The 22,331-nt window shown below is 43.1% G+C and overlaps 1 protein-coding gene across 3 annotated transcripts in view; it reads right to left on the bottom strand.

Annotated features, from left to right (window-relative positions):
- The window catches only part of WWP1 (WW domain containing E3 ubiquitin protein ligase 1), a 280,186-nt gene that overhangs the window by 191,123 nt on the left and 66,732 nt on the right, over positions 1-22,331 (bottom strand). For 2 of the 3 annotated variants that reach the window (XM_073631909.1, XM_073631908.1), the window contains exon 2: positions 703-788. In XM_073631909.1, the coding sequence (XP_073488010.1) occupies positions 703-769 (67 nt within the window). In that variant the 5' untranslated portion in view covers positions 770-788. Of the gene's footprint in view, positions 1-702; positions 789-15,262; positions 15,395-22,331 lie in introns of those variants that run through there. The other variant, XM_073631910.1, reaches the window with a different exon arrangement.

Here is a 22,331-nt window from a genome sequence, read left to right as displayed (position 1 = left end):
GGTGGTGTTTGGTGGTGGTACTTCCTGGCAGACATAACATGCTGTATACATTTTTGTGGCCTTGGGAAGCAAACCATCACAATAATACAGTATGTACTATACCATCCAGCTGCCATTACACGGCTCAGGTGGGCGGGCAGAAAAACGCAGATCGACAGCCGTTTTTTATATCCCCCTGGCCACCCGTGTGAATGAGGCATAAAAGCCAGTCAGTCTGAAAAAGTAGAGTAATACAATTGATCATTCCCATTGTCAATATCCTCGCTTGTGGTCGAAGAGACAACAGCATCCAACACTACCAAAATGTGTGGGATGCCTGCATCTCCTGTTGCAAGCTGTGGTTTCACCAGTCATCTGCATCAGTGAGAAAACAAGCTTCCAATACACCTGGATGTATCTTATGCTGAAGATTCATTGGCCAATGTACTTCTGCATGAAGACTGAAGCCTTCACCAGCAGTACTTATGAGGATTTTACCTCTTCCTTATAGGCTGGCTGGATTCCATGTTTCTTTGTTAGCAACAAGTGACTTTTGGAGCATGCTAGAAGAGGAATGCGCTAAGATTTTCATTATATAGCTTAAACATAGACTTTATACTAAGCCACAGGGGAATAAACAGCTTATGACAAATGTGTCAGACCGTATATAAACAGGCAAAGAACAACAAGACTTCCAATGTCACAGCAAATAAAGCCACTTACCTGTCACATGCAGCTGTAAACCTTCATGACTGTTTCTACTAGCCTGCCGCGGTGAGGCTGTGGCCATGTCGGGTTACAGGTCAGGCCTAGAAAAAGAGAACAAAGGCATCATGTGAGTGTGATCACAATACCAACAGTTCTGGGCTGTGCGCTCCTGCTTGTCAGTGCTAATTCGCTCATGGGTGACCGTCATTAATCTCAAAGTACAGATGTCATTTCAAAGTGCAGGGGGTATGTGCAAACACTTAAAAACACACTACAGTTTTATTGCACTGTAAAACAATGTATAATGCAGTCACCTGTAATGATCAAGAAGCTATTCAAATAAACCATTTATTAGCTTATATTGCTTAACTGTACATATTTGCCACATAAATGTCATCTCAGGAATCTTAGAGGAATGGACTGACTGTTAACCAAAACACCCCACTGTGATAAGCAGTAGCTTTTACTTTAAACCCTGGGTCTCCGCACTTTCTAAATAAAGGACCAGTATGCTGTCTTTCAGACTTTAGGAGCCTGGACTGTGGCTAGTGGTAGTAGAAAATGTCTTGGTATCAGTGGGAGTAAAAATAAAAAAATATTCAATTACTGGTATCGGGAGGAATAGTGCCCCCATCACTGGTATCTGGAGGAATAGTGCCCCATCATTGCCATCAGGAGGAATAGTGCCCCATCATTGGTATCAGGAGGAATAGAGCCCCGTCACTGCCATCAGGAGGAATAGAGCCCCGTCACTGGTATCAGGAGGAATAGAGCCCCGTCACTGGTATCAGGAGGAATAGAGCCCCGTCACTGGTATCAGGAGGAATAGAGCCCCGTCACTGGTATCAGGAGGAATAGAGCCCCGTCACTGGTATCAGGAGGAATAGAGCCCCGTCACTGGTATCAGGAGGAATAGTGCCCCATCATTGCCATCAGGAGGAATAGTGCCCCATCATTGGTATCAGGAGGAATAGAGCCCCGTCACTGGTATCAGGAGGAATAGTGCCCCGTCACTGCCATCAGGAGGAATAGAGCCCCGTCATTGACATCAGGAGGAATAGAGCCCCGTCACTGGTATCAGGAGGAATAGAGCCCCATCACTGCCATCAGGAGGAATAGAGCCCTGTCACTGCCATCAGGAGAAATAGTGCCCCGTCATTGACATCAGGAGGAATACTGCCCAATAATTGGTATCAGGAGGAATACTGCCCAATAATTGGTATCAGGAGGAATACTGCCCAATAATTGGTATCAGGAGGAATACTGCCCAATAATTGGTATCAGGAGGAATACTGCCCAATAATTGGTATCAGGAGGAATACTGCCCCATCACCGGTATTAGTCTGGAGGAAAGAAGGGAAAGGGGGACATGAAAAACGTTTAAATACATCAAGGAGGTGAAAAAGGTTCACGAGGATAGCATTATCAATATGAAGCGAAGATCCAGAGCACAGGGACATGACATCAAACTGGAGGAAAGTTCAAAAGTAATTTTAGAAAGTATTACTTTACTGAAGGAGTTGATTCTTGGAATAGACTTCCAGCAGAGGTAGTAAGTCAGTCAACAGTAAGTGGATTCAAAAGATGCCTGGGACAATCAGATTTATACTCAGACAAAAAAAGTTTAAAAAAAGCCCACATATAAAAAAAAAAAAAAAAGAGAGAAAAGGAAGCAGACTCGATGGACCACCTGGTCTATTTTTTGCTGTCATTCTTCTATATTTCTATTGGTGGGAGGAATAGTGCCCCATCATTGGTATTAACAGGATGAATAGTGCCCAATGGCTGGATAAAAGCAAGCAAAGTGCCACTTTTGCCTCACAGTTTGGAGGCCACTGCTTTAAATTGTACTACTGCACAGGTCCATCTGTTAAGATATTTATTAAAATTGTTTTAAGGCTTATACAAGACAAAACAAGCTTTTCAATGCAAAGACACCTGCATGTTACTGTACATATTGACCAAAATACCCAATCTGACTCTGGTCTGGGTAGTCGGCACCCACACAAAACGTACAGTAATTATGTAACATTGCAAGAGAATACACACATCACTGATTATATAACTGGAATATCCATCAGTGTCTGAGAATAGGGCAACTAAATGGAAAAGCTACAAGCTCCAAACTGTCAGCAAAATTCGCTCCCAAACAATCTCAGGTTGGCATCAAATGGCCTGTATACAAACCACTTAAACTTGTGTCTTACCCACATGGGCAGATTTTTTTTGTTGCACAATATTTGTGCAACTACTTATCAAATGTATATTTTCAGTAAAAAATAAATACATTAAAATTATTTTTTGTACAAACACACATACGAATATACCCAACTTCTTGGTAAAACTCTGCAGATGGGGTTACATCAAGCAAATAGATCCAAACATGCCAAGCCTTAAAATGATGCATGCCCATTAAATCCTAAAAACTACCTACAATTCTCAATAGGGGTTGCTTTAAAGAGCTTTACATGTTGTCATTTTAGAAGTACCTGCAAATTATGGCTGACACATGTTCATCCTGCATTGCTCTTTTTTTTAATTGAAATTTTATGCATAACATATAACAGGCGAGCTGTGTCAACATACACCAGCTCACATTCCGGCCAGACATGGCCAAGGTACAATGTAAGCAAACTAACCTAGTTCAACTAACTAAACAAGGCATAACTTTAATAAGTTAAATAGGAAATGCTGGTCTTCCACTGCTTGAAGGCCGATTCACAATGAAGACTGAAGAAGGAGGAAGCATTTGATACAAAATGCAAAGAAACAAAACGTAAGAGATTTACTAAGTTTGCATGAAATTTTAACTTTTGCCTGGATATGAGCCTTAATGCCCCCCTACCCAGCTGTACACTTACAGCGCCTTGCAAAAGTATTCACCCCGTTGGCTTTTTACCTATTTTGTTACATTACAGCCGTTAGTTCAATGTTTTTTGAATCTGAATTATATGTGATGGATCAGAACACAATAGTCTAAGTTTGGATGGATGAAGAGATCTGGACAGCCTCACACCGGAATAAATTATATTCTTCTTTTATTCATAAAGCAGGATCATAGGGTACATAGGGCACCACTGTGGGTGGTGCAGAACAGCAGCTGACGCCTTTCACACTTACATGAAATACTTACCCATAGCTCATTACTCAAGCTAAGCACTTCATGTAAGTGTGAAACGCGTCAGCTACTGTTCTGTACCACATGATCCTGCTTCATGAATAAAAGACGAATATAATTTATTCCGGTGTGCGGCTGTCCAGATCTCTTCATCCATCCATACTTGCACTAGCAATTGCCAGCACCTGGAGCTCTCCTCTCTCTGGAGGATTTATACACCTTGGTTTGAATCGTCCTGAGCAGTGGTAAATATATTGCTTCATTGAAACAACAGTCTAAGTTGGTGAAGTAAATTTAGAAAAATATATACATAAAACTATTTTTCAGAAATAAAAAAATGAGAATTAGAATGTGCGTTATGTATTCACCCCCTTTGTTATGAAGCCCATAAAAAGCTCTGGTGCAACCAATTACTTTCAGAAGTCACATAATTAGTGAAATGATGTCCACCTGTGTGCAATCTAAGTGTCACATGATCTGTCATTGCATATACACACCTTTTTGAAAGGCCCCAGAGGCTGCAACACCTAAGCAAGAGGCATCACTAACCAAACACTGCCATGGAACTACCAAGGAACTCTCCAAACAAACAAGGGACGATGTTGTTGAGAAGTACAAGTCAGGGTTAGGTTAGAAAAAAAATATCCAAATCTTTGATGATCCCTAAGAGCACCATCAAATCTATCAAAACCAAATGGAAAGAACATGGCACAACAGCAAAACTGCCAAGAGACAGCCGCACGCCAAAACTCACGGACCGGGCAAGGAGAGCATCAGAAAGGAGCACAGAGACCTAAGGTAACCCTGGAGGAGCTGCAGAGTTCCACAGCAGAGACTGGAGTATCTGTACATAGGATGACAATAAGCTGTACGCTCCATAGAGTTATGCTTTATGGCAGAGTGGCCACAAGAAAGCCATTACTTTCAGCAAAAAACAAAATTGCACGTTTTGAGTTTGCGAAAATGCATGTGGGAGACTCCCAAAATGTATGGAAGAAGGTGCTCGTCTGATGAGACTAAAATTGAACTTTTTGGCCATCAAACAAAACGCTATGTCTGGCGCAAACCCAACACATCACCCAAAGAACACTATCCCCACAGTGAAACATAGTGGTGGCAGCATCATGCTGTGGGGATGTTTTTCAGCAGTCGGGACTGGGAAACTGGTCAGAGTTGAGGGAAAGATGGATGGTGCTAAATACAGGGATATTCTTGAGCAAAACCTGTACCACTCTGTGTGCAATTTGAGGCTAGGACAGAGGTTCACATTCCAGCAGGACAATGACCTCAAACACACTGCTAAAGCAACACTTTGGTGGTTTAAGGGGAAACATGTAAATGTGTTGGAATGGCCTAGTCAAAGCCCAGACCTGAATCCAATAAAAAATCTGTGGTCAGACTTAAAGATTGCTGTTCACAAGCGCAAACGATCCAACTTGAAGGAGCTGGAGCAGTTTTGCAAGGAGGAATGGGCAAAAGTCCCAATGGTAAGATGTGGCAAGCTCATAGAGACTTATCCAAAGTGACTTGGAGCTGTGATAGCCGCAAAAGGTGGCTCTACAAAAGTATTGACTTTAAGGGGGGTGAATAGTTATGCACATTGACTTTTTCTGTTATTTTGTCCTATTTGTTGTTTGCTTCACAATAAAAAAAAAAAAAAAAAAAAACACATCTTCAAAGTTGTGGGTATGTTCTGTAAATTTTCAAATCATAAATAGTGCAGCGCTAATTCAAAACACTAAATTCATATAATAATTTTAAAAACACAAAATTCATACAATCCACTGCTCATCAGATCTCCCAATCAATGGTGCTTTGGACAAACTCGTTGTACCATGTAAGATTAAATTAAACATGCATAGTGCTCTCTGTATATACCCAATACGTTTTATTAAATCCAAAAGATTTTACTCACAAAACAAAGCACTGTGGTCCCAGCGCTAGGAATAAAAGCGTTCATTGCATGCATGTCTCACAGAGACAATGAGTGGAAGGTGGCTGCTGCTGACGTGTTCGGATGCTCTCGCATGCGTATCGTCCCAGTGGGTGGGACTTCCTCAGCAATATTCGGAGGTACGTACAGCAGCCCTATTAACAGCCACCTGATTAACGGATATGCGCAGTGGTAATCCTAACGGTGTTAATCGGCATACGGGCATAAAGGCCGATCTCAGCAATACCGCTAGTCAGCCTGAGCCCCGTCAAAAGTGGACATACAAGGCAAAGGCTGACCCACAGATAGAGCAAGCCTTATCTCAGACAAACACACCATAGGGGGGGGAAGATCTTAACGACACAAACAGGATAGAATATATCTATCAAAGGTGCTCTAAATATTCCAAAAGAAAGTGAGTAATATCAAACTCACTATTGCACAAAATATAAAAAGAATTATTAAACTGTCAGAGCAACCAACCTCCACTCTACAATAAGATTACAAGAACACACAAAGGATATTTACTTCTAAAAACTAAATAGAAAATATAATTTAAAAAAATATACAGAAACTAAAAATCAATTAACGATCAGAGATAAAACAATTTAAGTCAAACTCTACATTTAAACCCATGGGCACTGCCACCTTGGTTTCATATACCCAGTATGATTCGCAACGACTGAGTTGTCTGATAAAATTACCCCCCCCCCTCCAGTGTTTAACTCTCTCAACACCCCAAAATTTGAGGTGTCTAGGGTCACAATTATGAAACAATTTAAAATGCTTAAAGACATTATGGGTTACGAGTCCTTTCTTAATATTATTAACATGTTCGCTACTTCTGACATGTAGCGGTCTAGAAGATCTTCCTACGTATTGCAAGTCACACCCGCATTACAAAATGTATACAACTCCTGTAGTCGCACAAGTAATCAACTCTTTCATTTTATAAGTCTGGTGGCAGCTGCCACAAATGCCTTTCTTATCTTCATATTGCCCCGGCCTGCCTTCAAGCTAGGCATCGCCCACATGCATAGAAGCTAGCCTATTCTCTACTTGAGTAGGGGGATCAATTACTCCAGGTGCCAATCTATCCCTGAGCGTGGGTGCCTTCCTATAAATAAACTGAGGCCTTTCGGGAAGAAATGAACCCAAGACTCTGTCCTGCTTCAATATTGGCCTCTCTGGATGATTTTTTTCAAACTTTTTGTATTGAATGTTATAGTCTACAACCATCTTCATATTAGTAGAGGTATTTACATTCTTATGTGATACATTAGAATTCAACACCTTCCTATCCATTTTTCTCACTGTTTCCACCTTCTCCAGAGCAGATCTATCGTACCCTTTCTCCTGAAATCGGTTCGACAAGACCTGAGACTGGGCGATAAAATCCTCCTCTAAAGTGCACTCCTCTAGTCCTCCTCTAAATGTATGAACTGTCCTCTGGGTATATTACACAGCCATTTGGTATGATGGCAACTTCCCAATGGGATAAAAGAATTCCGATCCGTCCGTTTAAATTGGTTGGTCATCTTAAAAATGTCACCTGCCTTAGTCATTTCTAGGTCAAGGAAGACTGTCCGCTCAGTACGGATATTCCAAGATAAAATAATATTTTTGTTATTGGCGTTTAATTTATTCATAAATACTTCTAAACCAGATCTTTCGCCCTCCCAAATCATAATAAGATCATCAATGTACCTGTACTATTAATACTAGTTCAGGGGGTCGGTTTTTGAATACACATTCTTCCTCCCAGTGGGCCATAAACAAATTGGCCACACTGGGAGCAAACAGAGCCCCCATCGCAACTCCCCTTGTCTGAAGAAAGAATTGCCTGATGTACCAAAAGTAATTTCTCGACAGACAAAAGCTTAGACAACATAAAAAAATATTTCTTATGTTTCCTCGGGAAGTCAGATGACAAGAAGGCCCATTGAATCGAGGATAGAGCATCCTCATGACTAATAGTATACAGTGAACTTACAGTACATCCGCTATAATTAAAAAACTTGACGAGGAGGCTTTAAGGCTCTCTAGGATCTGAATAATATGTTTTTGTATCTTTTAGAAATGCCTCAGTATTAGCTACCATGGGTTGGAGAAAAATGTCAATGTAATGACCCAGTCTAAAAGAGACCGAGTTTATACCATTGACAATTGGTCTCCCTGGTGGATCAACAGTATCCCTAGGTAAAAAGTAGATTATAGGGGTTCTACAAGAAAGCAGATCTAAGAACAGGGTCTCCTTTTTATTGAGAACCCCAACTTGTTTACCCTTTTCGATCAGGACGTGCAACTCCTCTTTAAATTGAAACATTGGATCCTTAGATAATATGCTGTATGTGTTAGTATCCCCAAGCAGATTCTCCATCTCATTCCTATAGTATGCCTTACTAAGGACGACCAAAATGATACAAATCCTCAAACAATCCATGTTAATTCCAGGTTGTGAGGCAACAAAACATGAAAAATGCCAAGAGAGGTGATTACTTTTGCAAGGCACTGTACCCTTCCTGCTTTATATGCCTGAATACTTGCAGCTATACTCCAGGCAATTTGCTAAATACAAATCTGAAATTATATATATATATATATTATATACACACACACACACACATCTACAGTGAGGAAAAAGTATTTGATCCCATTCTCATGGTCATTGAAACACCATGAGGTGAGATCTTGCATGGAGCCCCAGACCGAGGGAGATTGACAGTTGTTTTGTGTTTCTTCCATTTGCGAATAATCGCACCAACTGTTGTCACCCTCTCACCAAGCTGCTTGGCAATGGTCTTGTAGCCCATTCCAGCCTTGTGTAGGTCTACCATCTGGCGGAGTTCCGACGTAAAGATTTGAAACATGTTCCAAATCTAAAGTCCGTCAGATTTTCGACCGAAAAAGTCCGCTGCAGGTCAGATGAAGCCCACACGCAGTCGAATTGTTCGCCGGACTCGGTCCATCGGACCAGTCCAGTCAAAAAGTCCGCTCGTGTGTACGCGGCATTATTATAAGGCTTACCTATAGGTAAATGTCAACCATGGGGGGTTACTCCCCCACTTTAAGCCTGCTAGCCATAAAACAAGGAACCACTTAAAGTAAGCGTTTTCTAAGAGATATATGGGGGTGATATTGCAGACCTCTTAAATGCCAGTTGTCTGGCTGTTACCGTGTTTCCCCAAAAATAAGACCTACCCCAAAAATAAGCCCTAGTTTAAAGTGGCTGTAAAATCCTAAAATGCACTGTATTACAGTATTATATAATGTAAACTGTGTATGTTTCTGTAATATATTTGTAATAAATGCCTTTGTTACAGCGCCACTCGGGGCTCGGCTAATCCCCGCTGCTCTAATCTTCTCCCAGCATTCAGCGGGGGATCTCGGGCCATGGAAGCGCCGAGCAGCGCTCAGCTGATCCCCCGATGTTCTCCTCTTCTGCCAGCTGTCAGTGGGGGATCTGGGGCCCCCTCCCCCTGCAGTGCTCGGAGCGGGGAAGACCGATCAGGCGGGTCACGGAAGCGCCGAGCGGCACTATAAGAAGGTATTTTTCACAAATAGGTTACAGAAGCATGCACAGTTTACATTATACAATACTGTAATACAGTGCATTTTAGGATTTTACAACCACTTTTACTCAGTTCCACTGGCCACTGGGGATTCCTGACAGGCAGGGAGGGAGATGGGGAGAGAAGACAGCACATGACAAGTCCTACCACAAAAATAAGCCCTACTGCTTCTTTTGTTGACAAAATTAAATATAACACCCAGGCTTATTTTCGAGAAAACACGGTATACTAACCCTCTGGCTTTAAAGCCCAACTCCAGACAAAAAAAGCTAGTGCAGACTTCTGGGAAAATCAGTCAGCCAATCACACAAGCAGAAAAATAATATTTTTGGAGAGTGTTCTGTACACCATCTGTGTACAGAACGCCTTCAGGTAGCCATATTGTATTTTACAGAAACTTACAGTGCTGCAGATTTAAAAGGAAAGGTCATTTTTAAAGAATAGTATTCAATCACAATATGACCTGATTCACAATTGAAAACACTATTATTTATTTTATTCCCCACGAAAGTGGAATTACCATTTAAAGGGCCATAAAGTATCAGTGCAAGTTCTGTAAATAATGCCCAAATGCTGCTGGAACTGCCATACAATCTACCATTCCTGCTTGCACCAGCACACTGCCACTAATCTATGATAGTTCCTTATATCAGCACATACATTGACTGTCTACAGTGGCTCTGGGCCAGTCATCACTCCAGCGAGTACATTAAAAATCTATTACAATGAAGAGTAAAATTTTGGGGTTGTGCAGAACATTCTTGTAAAGATGCTATTGCATTCAGGTCCAGTGTGGCTCAAAAATATTGACTGTTCATTAAAATAACTTTGTTACACTTCATTTGCTAAAAAACAATGAAAAGAACAGAGAATAAAGATGGCACAGTTCTGTTCTATTCAGATGTGGGCAAGCCACGCACCTGAAAAGTTACACCTAAAAAGCAACCAGGTATGGCAAACCAGCGAGTTCATTTTCACTAAAGGCCAAGAGACAGCGGTGTTTGGGCAACAACTGTATAAAAGTGCACTTTTCTATTTTTAACATTTAGAGCCCATTTAGATTGGTGTAATAATGTATGCATTACTGCAATGCAGTGTAAGGTGCACAGGTGTGATGCGGTGCTAGTCTTAAAGTATAACTAAAGGCAAACTTTTTTTTCGTTTTGAATAGAGTAGAGATAGATTAGAACCCCTGTCAGTTTTTATTGAGGTCTGTGTCCCCATTAACCACCTCAATATAGTGCACTTTCATACCCTTCCTGCCCAGGCCATTTTTCAGCTTTCAGCGCTGTCACATTTTGAATGACAATTGCGCGGTCATACAACATTGTACCCAGATTAAATTGTTATTTTATCCCCACAAATAGAGCTTTATTTTGGTGGTATTTGATCACCTCTGCGATTTTAATTTTTTGCGCTATAAACAAAAGAATAGTGACAAGTTTGAAAAAAAACACAATTTTTTTACTTTTTGCTATAATATCCATTTTTTTTTTTTTTTTTTTAAACAAATTTTTTTCTCAGTTTAGGACGATAAGTATTCTACATATTTTTGGTAAACAAACAAAAAAAAAACAAAAAAAACGCAATAAGCGTATATTGATTGGTTTGCGCAAAAGTTATAGCGTCTACAAAATAGGGGATAGATTTATAGCATTTTTTTTTTTTTTTACTAGTAATGGCGGCGATCTTTATCGTGACTGCGATATTGCGGTGGACATATTGGACACTTTTGACACATTTTTGGAACCACATTTATACAGCGATCTGTGCTATAAAATTGCACTGATTACTGTATGTGACTGGCAGGGAAGGGGTTAACACTAGGGGGTGATCGAGGGGTTAATTACGTTTCCTAGGGAGTGATTCTAACTGTAGGGGGCGGGGACTCGCAAGGGGAGGAGACCGATCGGTGCTCTTCTGTACTGAGAACACACCATCGATCTCCTCTCCCCTGACAGGACGTGGATCTGTGTGTTTACACACACAGATCCACGGTCCAGCTGTGTTACCGGATGATCGCAGGTGCCCGGCGAACATCGCGGTAGCCGGGCATGTGCATCAGGTCCCCAGAGACACGGGGACGCAGGTGCATGCGAGTGCCGCTGGCGGCGTGCGCCCCCTTGTGGGACGGGAAGGCGAGGGCGTCATACGACGCCCTCCCAGAACGAGAGCCGCGCCGCCTGGCCGTCATATGACAACCGGCAAGCGGTTGAGGAGATTCAACCTCTATATTTGTCCTGTTTTCCGTTATCATTAAAACCTCCAAATTTTGGGTTGTCCCCAGAAAAGTAATTGAGGAAAATGTTCCAATGGGGACACTAGTTGTGGTAATCTGGGAGTCCCCAAGGAATTCCTTAAATTTGCAGAGATTTCCTCTCACTTCCTGTTTGGCTATGGGACAGGAAGTGAAGGGAAATCACCGCAATGGGACAAAAATAAAATCTGATGGGTTATTACCCTCCCTTGCTCTATCCAAAATGAAAAAAAAAAAAAAAAATAATTGCCTAAAGCTCTACTTTAAATCTGATTTTTTTTTTTTTTAATTTAACTTCCGCCCCAGAAGGATTTGTCCCCTTCCTGACCAGGCCATTTTTTGCAATACAGCACTGCATCACTTTAACTGACAATTGCTCGGTCGTGCAACGTTGATCCCAAACAATATATGAGAATAAGTAGTATTTAACTATGATTGGCCAAGCACACATATGCATATCCCATTCATGTATAATTTATGAAATTATTCCTCTGCTATTAACATGTTATGAATAAATATTCTTTTACCTATACCTCCACATTTAAAGTCCCAAATTCCCCTTGTTATGTACCTGAATAGGGATGGAGGCACTAACCCGTGCCTCTTTTAAAGTCCCAAACCTCCCCTTCTACAAAATAGCCCCCGATTACTGTATAAATGTCACTGGCAGGGAAGGGGTTAACACTAGGGGGCGATCCAGGGGTTAACCGTATTCCCTAGGTGTGTTTCAAACTGTGGGGGGAATGTGGCTGACTAGAGGAGGAGAGAGCTCGCTGTTCCTACTTAGTAGGAACACACAAATCGGTCACCTCTCCCCTGACAGAACCGGGATCTGTGCGTTTATACACACAGATCCCGGTTCTCGCTCTGTCACGAGCGACCGCAGGTGCCCAGCGATCATCACACCCGCCAGGCACGAGAATCGGCTCCAGGGACACGCTGTGGGCGCACGTGCGTGCCTGCTACAGCATCTTAAAGGGCCAACATACAGCTACGACAGCTCGCCCAGGGGAGCCAACCTGCCACATCATAACTGCGGCGGCTGGTCGGGAAGTGGTTAAATTAGATTGGTTTTGGATTTTTATTACATTTATTTTAATAAAATGCTTTTGGAGTAAAAATCTATCTAAAGATAGTTTTCCATTTAAGATACATTAATAATTTAGTTTATTCAGCATGAAATAGAGCTTGGTTATATAGCATGAGGCTGTATATTCTGCAATATTTACATTTTTGGTAAACTCATTCAATGAATCTAAGCTCTGCAAACTGAGATAACATGCAATGCATTGATGCATTCACACAATTTCACAGTAACTATGAGATAAAACAAAGTTCAGGAATATCCCTTTATCCCATTGATTTGCAAATCTATGATTGTTCGATAAGAAATGCATCTGAACCAGGCTCCAAGTGCGAGGAGGAAGGGCAAGCAGTAAAAATGAAAGTGAAACCTTCCAAGCAGCTTATAAATCCTTTGATCTTTCTGCAAATACTGTATCTTGAAGTGCTTTATTCCTCCCTTGAGGAGACAAATGGCAGCAAGCCGTAAAAGACACCCAGTTGTGGAATATTTTGAAGTTCCTCTACCTATGGGTAACACAGGTAATAAAATGTTATTGTTTTAATTAAATAAAATTATCTTAGGCCCCTTTCACACGATCGGACCGTTCAGGTCCGCCTGTCAGTTTTGACGGCGGACCTGAACGGGCGCTCCATGTTAGCCTATGGAGCGGCGGATGTCAGCGGAGACATGTCCACTGACATCTGACCCGGTCCGATCCGCTAAAAGCAGACGAATGGCCCTACGTCCAGGTTCGTCGCTGGTGGATCGGATCGGGTGAGATCTGATGAAAACGGACATGCTTTCCTTTTTTTATCCGATCCCTCCATAGGCGGCAGCGGCGCCCGACAAGCCCCTCCCCGCTCAGTGAGCAGAGAGAGACCTGTCATCCGCCGGCTCAGCGGAGATCAACGGACTGATCTCCCGCTGAGCCGGCGGACCGAGGCGGGCTTCATGGAAACGGAGTCCGCCTCGTGTGAAAGGGGCCTTAGTAGTTCTCCAACTATTTATTATTAACCTATTGACCTAAAATCGGTTCTGATAGCGCTGTTTTTCTAACCTGACAAACTATTATTCTAAATAGGAAACGTTCATTTTTTTTTTTTGGGGCAAAAATTAAAGATTCTAACTACCAGCAAGAATGAGTCCTTACATTTAAAGAGCTCCTGTCATTTCAGATCCATCATGACAGCGCCCGTTAGCAGACATCCACTCACCTGCTGCCGCCACGTCCCTCACCTTGTGTCACTGCCGCATCACCAGACGTCCCATTAAAGTGAATAGGACTGTCAGTGAGTCAACAGCGGGTCAGAGGAGGAGGTGCTGCGGGACAAAGATGACAGTTGCTCTTTAAACGGTTCCCGACTGGTTCACGCAGATATACTGCAGCAGAATGGCTCCCCTGGGCCAAATCCCGTACGGGTACATCCTACCCTTTCGGCCACCAGAGGGCACGCATTGCACGGTGGGGGACCCGATGCGCGTGGACGGCGGGCACGATCGTGTGCACGAGCGCCAGTACGGGGATTTGTGTGTGCAAACACACAAATCCCTGTGCTGTCAGGGAAACGGAAACATATCGTTTGTTCCTACTAAGTAGGAAAAACTATAATGTCTCCTCTCCTAGTCACTCCCATATTGGCCTAAACTGATGAAGAAATTAGTTTAAAAAAAAAAAAAAAATGGGGGGATAATTTATTATAGCAAAAAGTAAAACATTGTTTTTCAAAACTGTTGCTCTTTTTGTTTATAGTGTAAAAAATTAAAAAAAAAAAAATGCAGGGTGTGATCATATACCACCAAAAGAAAGCTCTATTTATGGGGAAAAAAAAAGAACGCAAATTTTGTTTGGGTACAGCATTGCATGACCGTGCAATTGTCAGTTAAAACAACGCAATGCCAAATTGTAAAAAGTGCTCTGGTAAGGAAGGGGGTAAAATCTTCCGTGGCTGAAGTGGTTAAAAGGATGATTTAAATCAAGCCTTTTTACTAGTGATTTAAAGCAAATCCACCCTGAAAGTAACAGATGAGAAAAGTAGACTAGCACGGTGCAACTCCTATACATGTGCACCAAACACAGCTAAAATAGAAAATGGAATCTGCCAAATTGTAACTAGAAATCAGAGACCTTCACATAGTGTATTGTACAAGAACATCTAAAACTAGAACACATTTTGACAAAAGTTAAATTTTTTAGGAAGCTCTCCTAGCATTGTGCAATCAAATTCCAGTATCACCATTTTACTATAACATTAATATTCAATACACTCAAGTTGTATGACAAGTGCACTTTAAATGACTAGTCGTTCAATAGAAGCATTGACTGGATGATAAAGAAATCCTGTTACAGGGGGTGACATGCAACCAGCAACTCTCCAGCTGCGGCAGAACTTCCAGTCCCCTCCATGCCCCGCTGGCACACATTATGCACTCTTTGGCTGCCAAGGTATGTTGAGATCTGTAGTTCTACTCCAGCTGAAGACGTAATGGTTGCCCAGCACTTCTGGAAGACTACCTAGAAAATCTCTCATCCCTAACTATGCTCATAGTCCTATATGTCCAGGAAACATCCTTCTGAATGTGAACACTCAAGGACAACTGTAGCAATGCGTTACCAATGCGGTTCACTCACAATGCCTGTGCAGTTCATTGCACGTCCAATGCACACTCCCAGCAGTAGCAGCAGCTCTACACCTCCTCCCTGTACAATGCCAGTGATTCTGGACCGTGTCTGTCATGTGACTCTGATGTCATGAAATACAGGGGGATGGCAGGGACAAAAACTATATGTATTCACATCTCACTCTCCTGCAGTGGTCTCTGCAAAATCTAGGAGGCATTCCCAGCCAGATAAACCTGAATAGCCAACACAAAGCATGAGACGTCTGCCACTTTAATTCATTCCCTCTTCATATCCTACGGAAAATGTTTCTCTGACAGCTTTGATAGAGAGTAACACAGACAGCAAATACACAACATTATTCTTCTGGCCATATTTTTTAACATTTTGTGGCAATGTTGGGAGCAGAAAAAAAAAAAAAAGGTCACCAAGGAATGCAAGATGGTCTTATATGAGGTCATGATTATAATATTATGCATGATTTCTATAGCATCACAAGTTTGGGTAGCACTTTACAGAATAGTAAGTGGTACAGTTACAGTATAATTCAAGACAAGAGTGTTAGGAGGGCTCTGCTAGGAAGAGCTCACACACATTGTGCTGGGAACTGCTTCCAATCACCACAATATCACTCAAAAAAGACATTTCCAATCAATTTATACCCAATAATTGATCAATTGGTCCAGAAACCAGCAAAACCATTGGTCGGGTCTAAGTAATCATATTCTCAATCAAAAGTGGTCAGAAAGCATCCAAAACAGTGTATGCTGCGCATCAGACTGTGGAACCAGCAGAATGTTTAAAGGAGAAGAAGTATGGCCAAGCTTCTGCACTCCTGTGACCCGTTTTCAGCAGACAGCAGGCTGATTACCTGCTGCCGGCTGACGTCATATGGTCAGGATATGCCCACAACCCTGGATCAGCATCTAGGTCCCGCCCCCTTCAGAGCTGGTGACTGACAGGGAGCTCTGAGAAGCTAGCAATCAGCCGTGTTTGATCGCTCAGTTCTCAGTGTGAGAGCCGGCGTGGAACAGATGCAGCATCAGATGATGCTGCATCCACCTGTGCAAGTATGATTCTTAAAAAAAATAACATACTTTTTTTAACAGACTAATTTCATTTTTGTTCCCAAACAGTAAGAGCTGCTGGTCTGGTGGTTGTAAACCTTTACCTATACCCGGTGAAATGACTGTCCTCTGGTGATACACAGAAATAAAACAAATCCTCCTACATAAAGTTCCTGTTTAACCACTTCAGCCCTGGAAGGCTTTACCCCCTTAATGACCAGGCCATTTTTTGTGATACGGCACTGCGTTACTTTAACCGACAATTGCGCAAGCATGCAACGTTGTACCCAAACAAAATTTACATCCTTTTTTCCCCACAAATGGAGCTTTCTTTTGGTGGCATTTGATCACCTCTGCGGTTTATATTTTTTGCTCTTGAAAACAAAAATACACTACTTTTTATAAAAAAAAACTAATTTGTTAATCAGTTTAGACCAATATGTATTCTTCTACATATTTTTGGTAAAAAAATAATCCCAATAAGTGACATTGCAGCGGACAGATCGGACACTGAACTGACATTTTTGACACTTTTTTTGGGAACCAGTGACATTACAGTGATCAGTGCTAAAAATATGCACTGATATTGTACTAATGACACTGGCAGGGAAGGGGTTATCAAGGGCGATTAAGGGGTTAACTGTTTTTCCCTTTTGTAATTACTAACTGTATGGGGGAATGTGTGACTGGCGAAACAGGAAGACGGAAACTGGAAGAAACAGGAAGACGGAAACTGGAAGAAACAGGAAGACGGAAACTGGAAGAAACAGGAAGACGGAAACTGGAAGAAACAGGAAGACGGATCTCAGTGTCATCCCCTGACAGAACAGGGATCTGCCTTTACTTTGGTAGATTCCCATTCTGTCTCTGTGGGGAACAATCGCAGACAGCTTGCGGACATAGGGTCCACCGTACCCACTGGTTGGCTCCCCTGCTGGCCAATCAGAAAGATAGTGCATGAATCGCCCTACTGGTATGGCGATATGCGCAGCCGAGCCATCGCTGCTACAGTACATCTGCGGCGGGTGGTCGACAAGTGGTCAGTATTTCACCTGCATCTATTCAAAGTGCAGAATTTACACAGGAGCTCTCAGCTCTGAAAAACAGGGGGCAGAGAGCTGAAGTTACATAAATGAAAAAAGCTTTGAGAGCTGATTGGAGGGAAGGGACACACCCCCTTCACACAGCACACAGATAAAAAGTGGAGGCTGTCAATTACAAACTGTGCCCTCCAGTGTCACCATATACCTCTGGTGTCAGGAAAGCTTGTCTGAAGTGACTCATACAGATAACAGAGGAACAAAAGTAGCAGACAGAAATGACTTAGTGCTTTGGATTGACACAAGTACACACTATAAAGGGATAGGTTTTGTTCATATTTCATGTCTGAGGTTTACAACCACTTTAACGCTTAAAGCGGAGCTCCAGCACCCCCAACAAAAGAATTAAAGTCAGCAGCTACAAATACTGTAGCTGCTGACTTTTAATATTAGGATTCTTACCTGTCCAGGGATCCCACAATGTCGGTACCCCAGATGATTTTTCAATCGGTTCTCGGGTGCTGCTGCCATTCCTTATAAGGGCAAACTGGCAGTGAAGCCCTGCGGCTCCACAGCCGGTTCCCTACTGTGCATGCGGGAAACGCGCTGTGCTTTGTGAATGACCCAGCGGCGGGGGAAGGAGGGGGGGGGCGATCAGGTACCCGCTTCCCCCCCAAAATGTGCCAAATGTGGCAGCAGAGGAGGGAGGAGGGGAGGAAGCAAACAAGTGAAACTTCAGGCACAAATGCAGGTATCAAAAATTATTGAAATGCAGATAGTATAAGTACATTGATTTGACTTGATATAAGCATGTTGCAGCAATCTGTACAATAGAGCTGAGACTGGGAGAGGGAGGGGCAGCACAAGGAACCAGTCAGCTGTGATGCAGTGCTCATGGGCTTGCAAGGAGCATGATGATGGGAGGAGTGAGAGGAATTACAGATTAGCTCATCAGTCTGCTTTTCCTCTTCCTAAAAGTCAGAATTACAGACATAAAAGAACCACCACCCACAATTTACAAGAACTTGAAGCCGATCAAAAGAATTGGCATCCATCATTGTGAATTCCATATTTAATGAAATCATGTTTTACATAATAAAACAAAATGCCATAGACAAAAATTATAAGAACATTAACCCAATATTGTGTCATAAAACCTTTAGAGGCAATCACTGCAAATAAGGAATTTCTGTAGCTCTCAATGAGACTTTCCAAGCTGCCAACAGATATTTTGGCCTACTATTCTTGAGCAAAGTGCTCCAGCTTGAAGGGTGCCTTCTCCAGGATCAAGATTTCAGCTCTTTCCAAGATTGTTCAATAGGGTTCAAATGAGGGCTCATAGAAGGCCAACTTTAGGTGCTTTTAGGCCATTATTCTGTTGGACAAACCATGACCGGTGACTTAGATTTCTGATACTGGGAAGTATGTTTTACTTCCTTGACAGATAGGAGATTTCATTGTGCCCTGCATAGATTCAGGGCACCCTGTGCCAGACCAAGCAAGGCAGACCCAAAACATAACCAAGCCTCCTCCTTGTTTCACAATAGGTAATTTGTTTTTTTCTTTGAAGTGTTGTGCTTTGTTTTTTTTCATCTGAACATAGAGCCGCTATGACTTGCCAGAAAGCTCAGATTTTGTCTCATCTGTCTAAAGGACATTCCCAGAAGCCCTGTGGATGATCAAAAGCAGTGGCGGCTGGTGGTAATTTTGTTTGGGGGGGCGGCAAACAGTACCACCCCCCTGTCAGTCAGGTGGGTCCGGTGCACTTACCCCATCTATGGTGGGCACCACTTCTCCTGGGCTTCACCGGCGGCGGCGGCTTTCTCTTCCCCTGCTCTCCAAGGGCATCGTGGCAGCTTTCGTTTTCCCCCTCCTTCTCGGTGGACAATTGGGACTCTTCTTTTTTCGGCCAATCGGAAAATGGGTCTCGACCTGCTTCTGACTGGCCGGATTGGAGGATCAGTGTTTCAATAGCGAATATTCATTCGCTGTTGTAGCACCTGGGTGGGTTCCTGGCGCAATGCTCTGCGCCACAAGCCCACCCTATTCTGAAACCTATTAGAGCTTCTGGCTCTAAACAGGTGCTTCAAAAAAACACCCTCGCCGCTGTAATTCAGGGGCCAGACGCATGAATAGGGGGTGGCGGTGTCCTGTCAGAACATGGGGGTGTGGCGGCCGTGGATAGAGGGGGCTGCGCTCCGGTGCCCCTAATGGACAGGCTGATACTGATCAAAAGGCATTTTAGCAAATTTCAGTTTGGCTTATTTCTGTTTTTTTATGCAAACGTTGAGTCTCTCCTGGGTCTTCTTCCTTTGTGCCCACTGTTGCTCAAAAAAAAGCAATGGATGGGGCATTCAGACACTTCTGCACCTTGATCTTAGAGTTCAGCTTGTATGTCTTTAAAAGTTTTCACTTGGTTCTTTGTCCGCCATTCACACTATCCTGTTGCTCAACCTTGGGTCACATTTTCACTTGTGGCTTCATATAATGCATTTGGGTGGCAAAAATATGAATGCAATCTATACACTGGGGGGGAGAACCTCTGGGAGAATCTAGGATGGAAAAGGACCTGGGGGTCCTAGTAGATGATAGGCTCAGCAATGGCATGCAATGCCAAGCTGCTGCTAACAAAGCAAACAGAATATTGGCATGCATTAAAAAGGGGATCAACTCCAGAGATAAAACGATAATTCTCCCACTCTACAAGACTCTGGTCCAGCCGCACCTGGAGTATGCTGTCCAGTTCTGGGCACCAGTCCTCAGGAAGGATGTACTGGAAATGGAGCGAGTACAAAGAAGGGCAACAAAGCTAATAAAGGGTCTGGAGGATCTTAGTTATGAGGAAAGGTTGCGAGCACTGAACTTATTCTCTCTGGAGAAGAGACGCTTGAGAGGGGATATGATTTCAATATACAAATACCGTACTGGTGACCCTACAATAGAAATAAAACTTTTTTGCAGAAGAGAGTTTAACAAGAATCGCGGCCACTCATTAAAATTAGAAGAAAAGAGGTTTAACCTTAAACTATGTAGAGGGTTCTTTACTGCAAGAGCGGCAAGGATGTGGAATTCCCTTCCACAGGCGGTGGTCTCAGCGGGGAGCATTGATAGCTTCAAGAAACTATTAGATAAGCACCTGAATGACCGCCACATACAGGGATATATAATGTAATACTGACACATAATCACACACATAGGTTGGACTTGATGGACTTGTGTCTTTTTTCAACCTCACCTACTATGTAAATGGCAGTTGGTTACCGTCCCATGGATGCGCCCCCCTCCCTCTTGAACTATACCAGGTCCTCAACATGGGAGGGGATGATTTGGGGTGGGGGGGCATAAAACATAACACCCAGTATCGATCTTGGATCACTTGTTTTATGCACTGCAATTTTCTCACCACTATAAATTGATATGGGAAAATTGGCCTTAAACTTGGGTGATAGCTTTCTTTTTTTGGGTTAGCTAGGTTTTAGAAGGTTTCCGATGAGGGTTTCTTTTAAGTGTTAAGTTAAGGGTTGTGGGTTTCAGTGGTTTTGAAGAAAAGCTGAAGGCAGGTGTAAAGTACAGACACCCTTAAGTGCCCTCACATACCTACAGAAACATACCTTGTGTCTAAAAAGCGGTATTGTGGGGGGCGTGTCCGGCCGGCAGAGGAAATGGCCGCATAGCTGAGAACTCCCACTGCCTCACGCTAATCTCAGCTACACAGCGCAATACGGGAGAGGTTCCCGGGACTCCAAGCAGCTCAGGGACCTAACAGCCACCCGCAGAAGAGATGTCCAAGAGCAGGAAGCAGTACAAACAGCCCCAACGCCTCACGGACTTCTATCCCGCGGCCGGACCGAGAGATGGCCAAGATGGAGCCGGCTCCAGAGACACGCTCCGCTCCCCTCATGGCCAGCGCACAGTGAGTCATGCTCCTAACTCCCAAACTGAGATGGGAGAGATCTCACCCCCCTCCACCCCCACTACACGCAGCCCAGCTAAAACAAGGCAGCGTATAGAGGGAGATGAACTCTCCCCTGGACTGCAGCATGTCCTGTCACAAGCCTCCACACAGGGGAAACATACAGAACCTCTGATAGATGCATTCCCGGCCTCAGATCAAAACATTTCAGTGAACACTATGAAGAACATGCTTTTGTCCCTCAGGAGATCATTATTTAATGACTTCTCGGACATGTTTGCCCCTCTAAACGATACTGTGCAAACGCACACCACCCAAATTCAGCATTTAGAATCCAAAATGGCGGATCTCTATACTGCACCTAACGACCTAGTGGATGCATATACTGATCAGGAATCTGAGATGCAACGCCTCCAAAATAAAATTGCGGATTTAGAAGACCGCTCGAGGCGAAACAATATTAAATTTAGAGGAATACCCGAATCTATTCCACCTAATGAACTAACCAATTTTGTCCAACGCCTCATACCTCAAAGCTCTCATACCTTCTCTGACCGATATTAAATTATGTGTTGACAGAGCCCACCGCACTCCTAAGCCCAAATTTCTACCCGACACAGCACCCAGGGATACCCTGGCACGTATCCATTACTACCATGTAAAAGAACTAAACATAACCCTGCAGTGCCAGAGGAGTTTACTGGTATCTCATTATACACAGATATATCTCAACAGCCAGCAGCGAACAGAAAGAAACTCACTCCACTTACAAAAGTTTTGCGCAACAACAGTGTGGCATACCGATGGGGATTCCCCACGAAACTACTTGTCACGTGGAATGGCAAAATATTCCCAATATACACTGTGGAAAAGGGCATACAACTTTTCAAGCAATGGCAATTGCTTCCTCCAGATGCACAACTGCCTGCTCAACCCTCCCCAGAACGTCTGGAAACAGAATAGACCTAATCAAACTCCCCGGTTAACCAGGAGCCTCTCCCTACCACCACAAGTTCCTCAGTAGCGTGAGGCAGGGAGTCCACTCACTCAGTTGTATTTCC

Source organism: Aquarana catesbeiana, linkage group LG05 (genome assembly GCF_042186555.1).
Source record: "Aquarana catesbeiana isolate 2022-GZ linkage group LG05, ASM4218655v1, whole genome shotgun sequence".
Classification (NCBI taxonomy): domain Eukaryota; kingdom Metazoa; phylum Chordata; class Amphibia; order Anura; family Ranidae; genus Aquarana; species Aquarana catesbeiana.
This window is presented reverse-complemented; position numbering and strand designations above follow the sequence as displayed.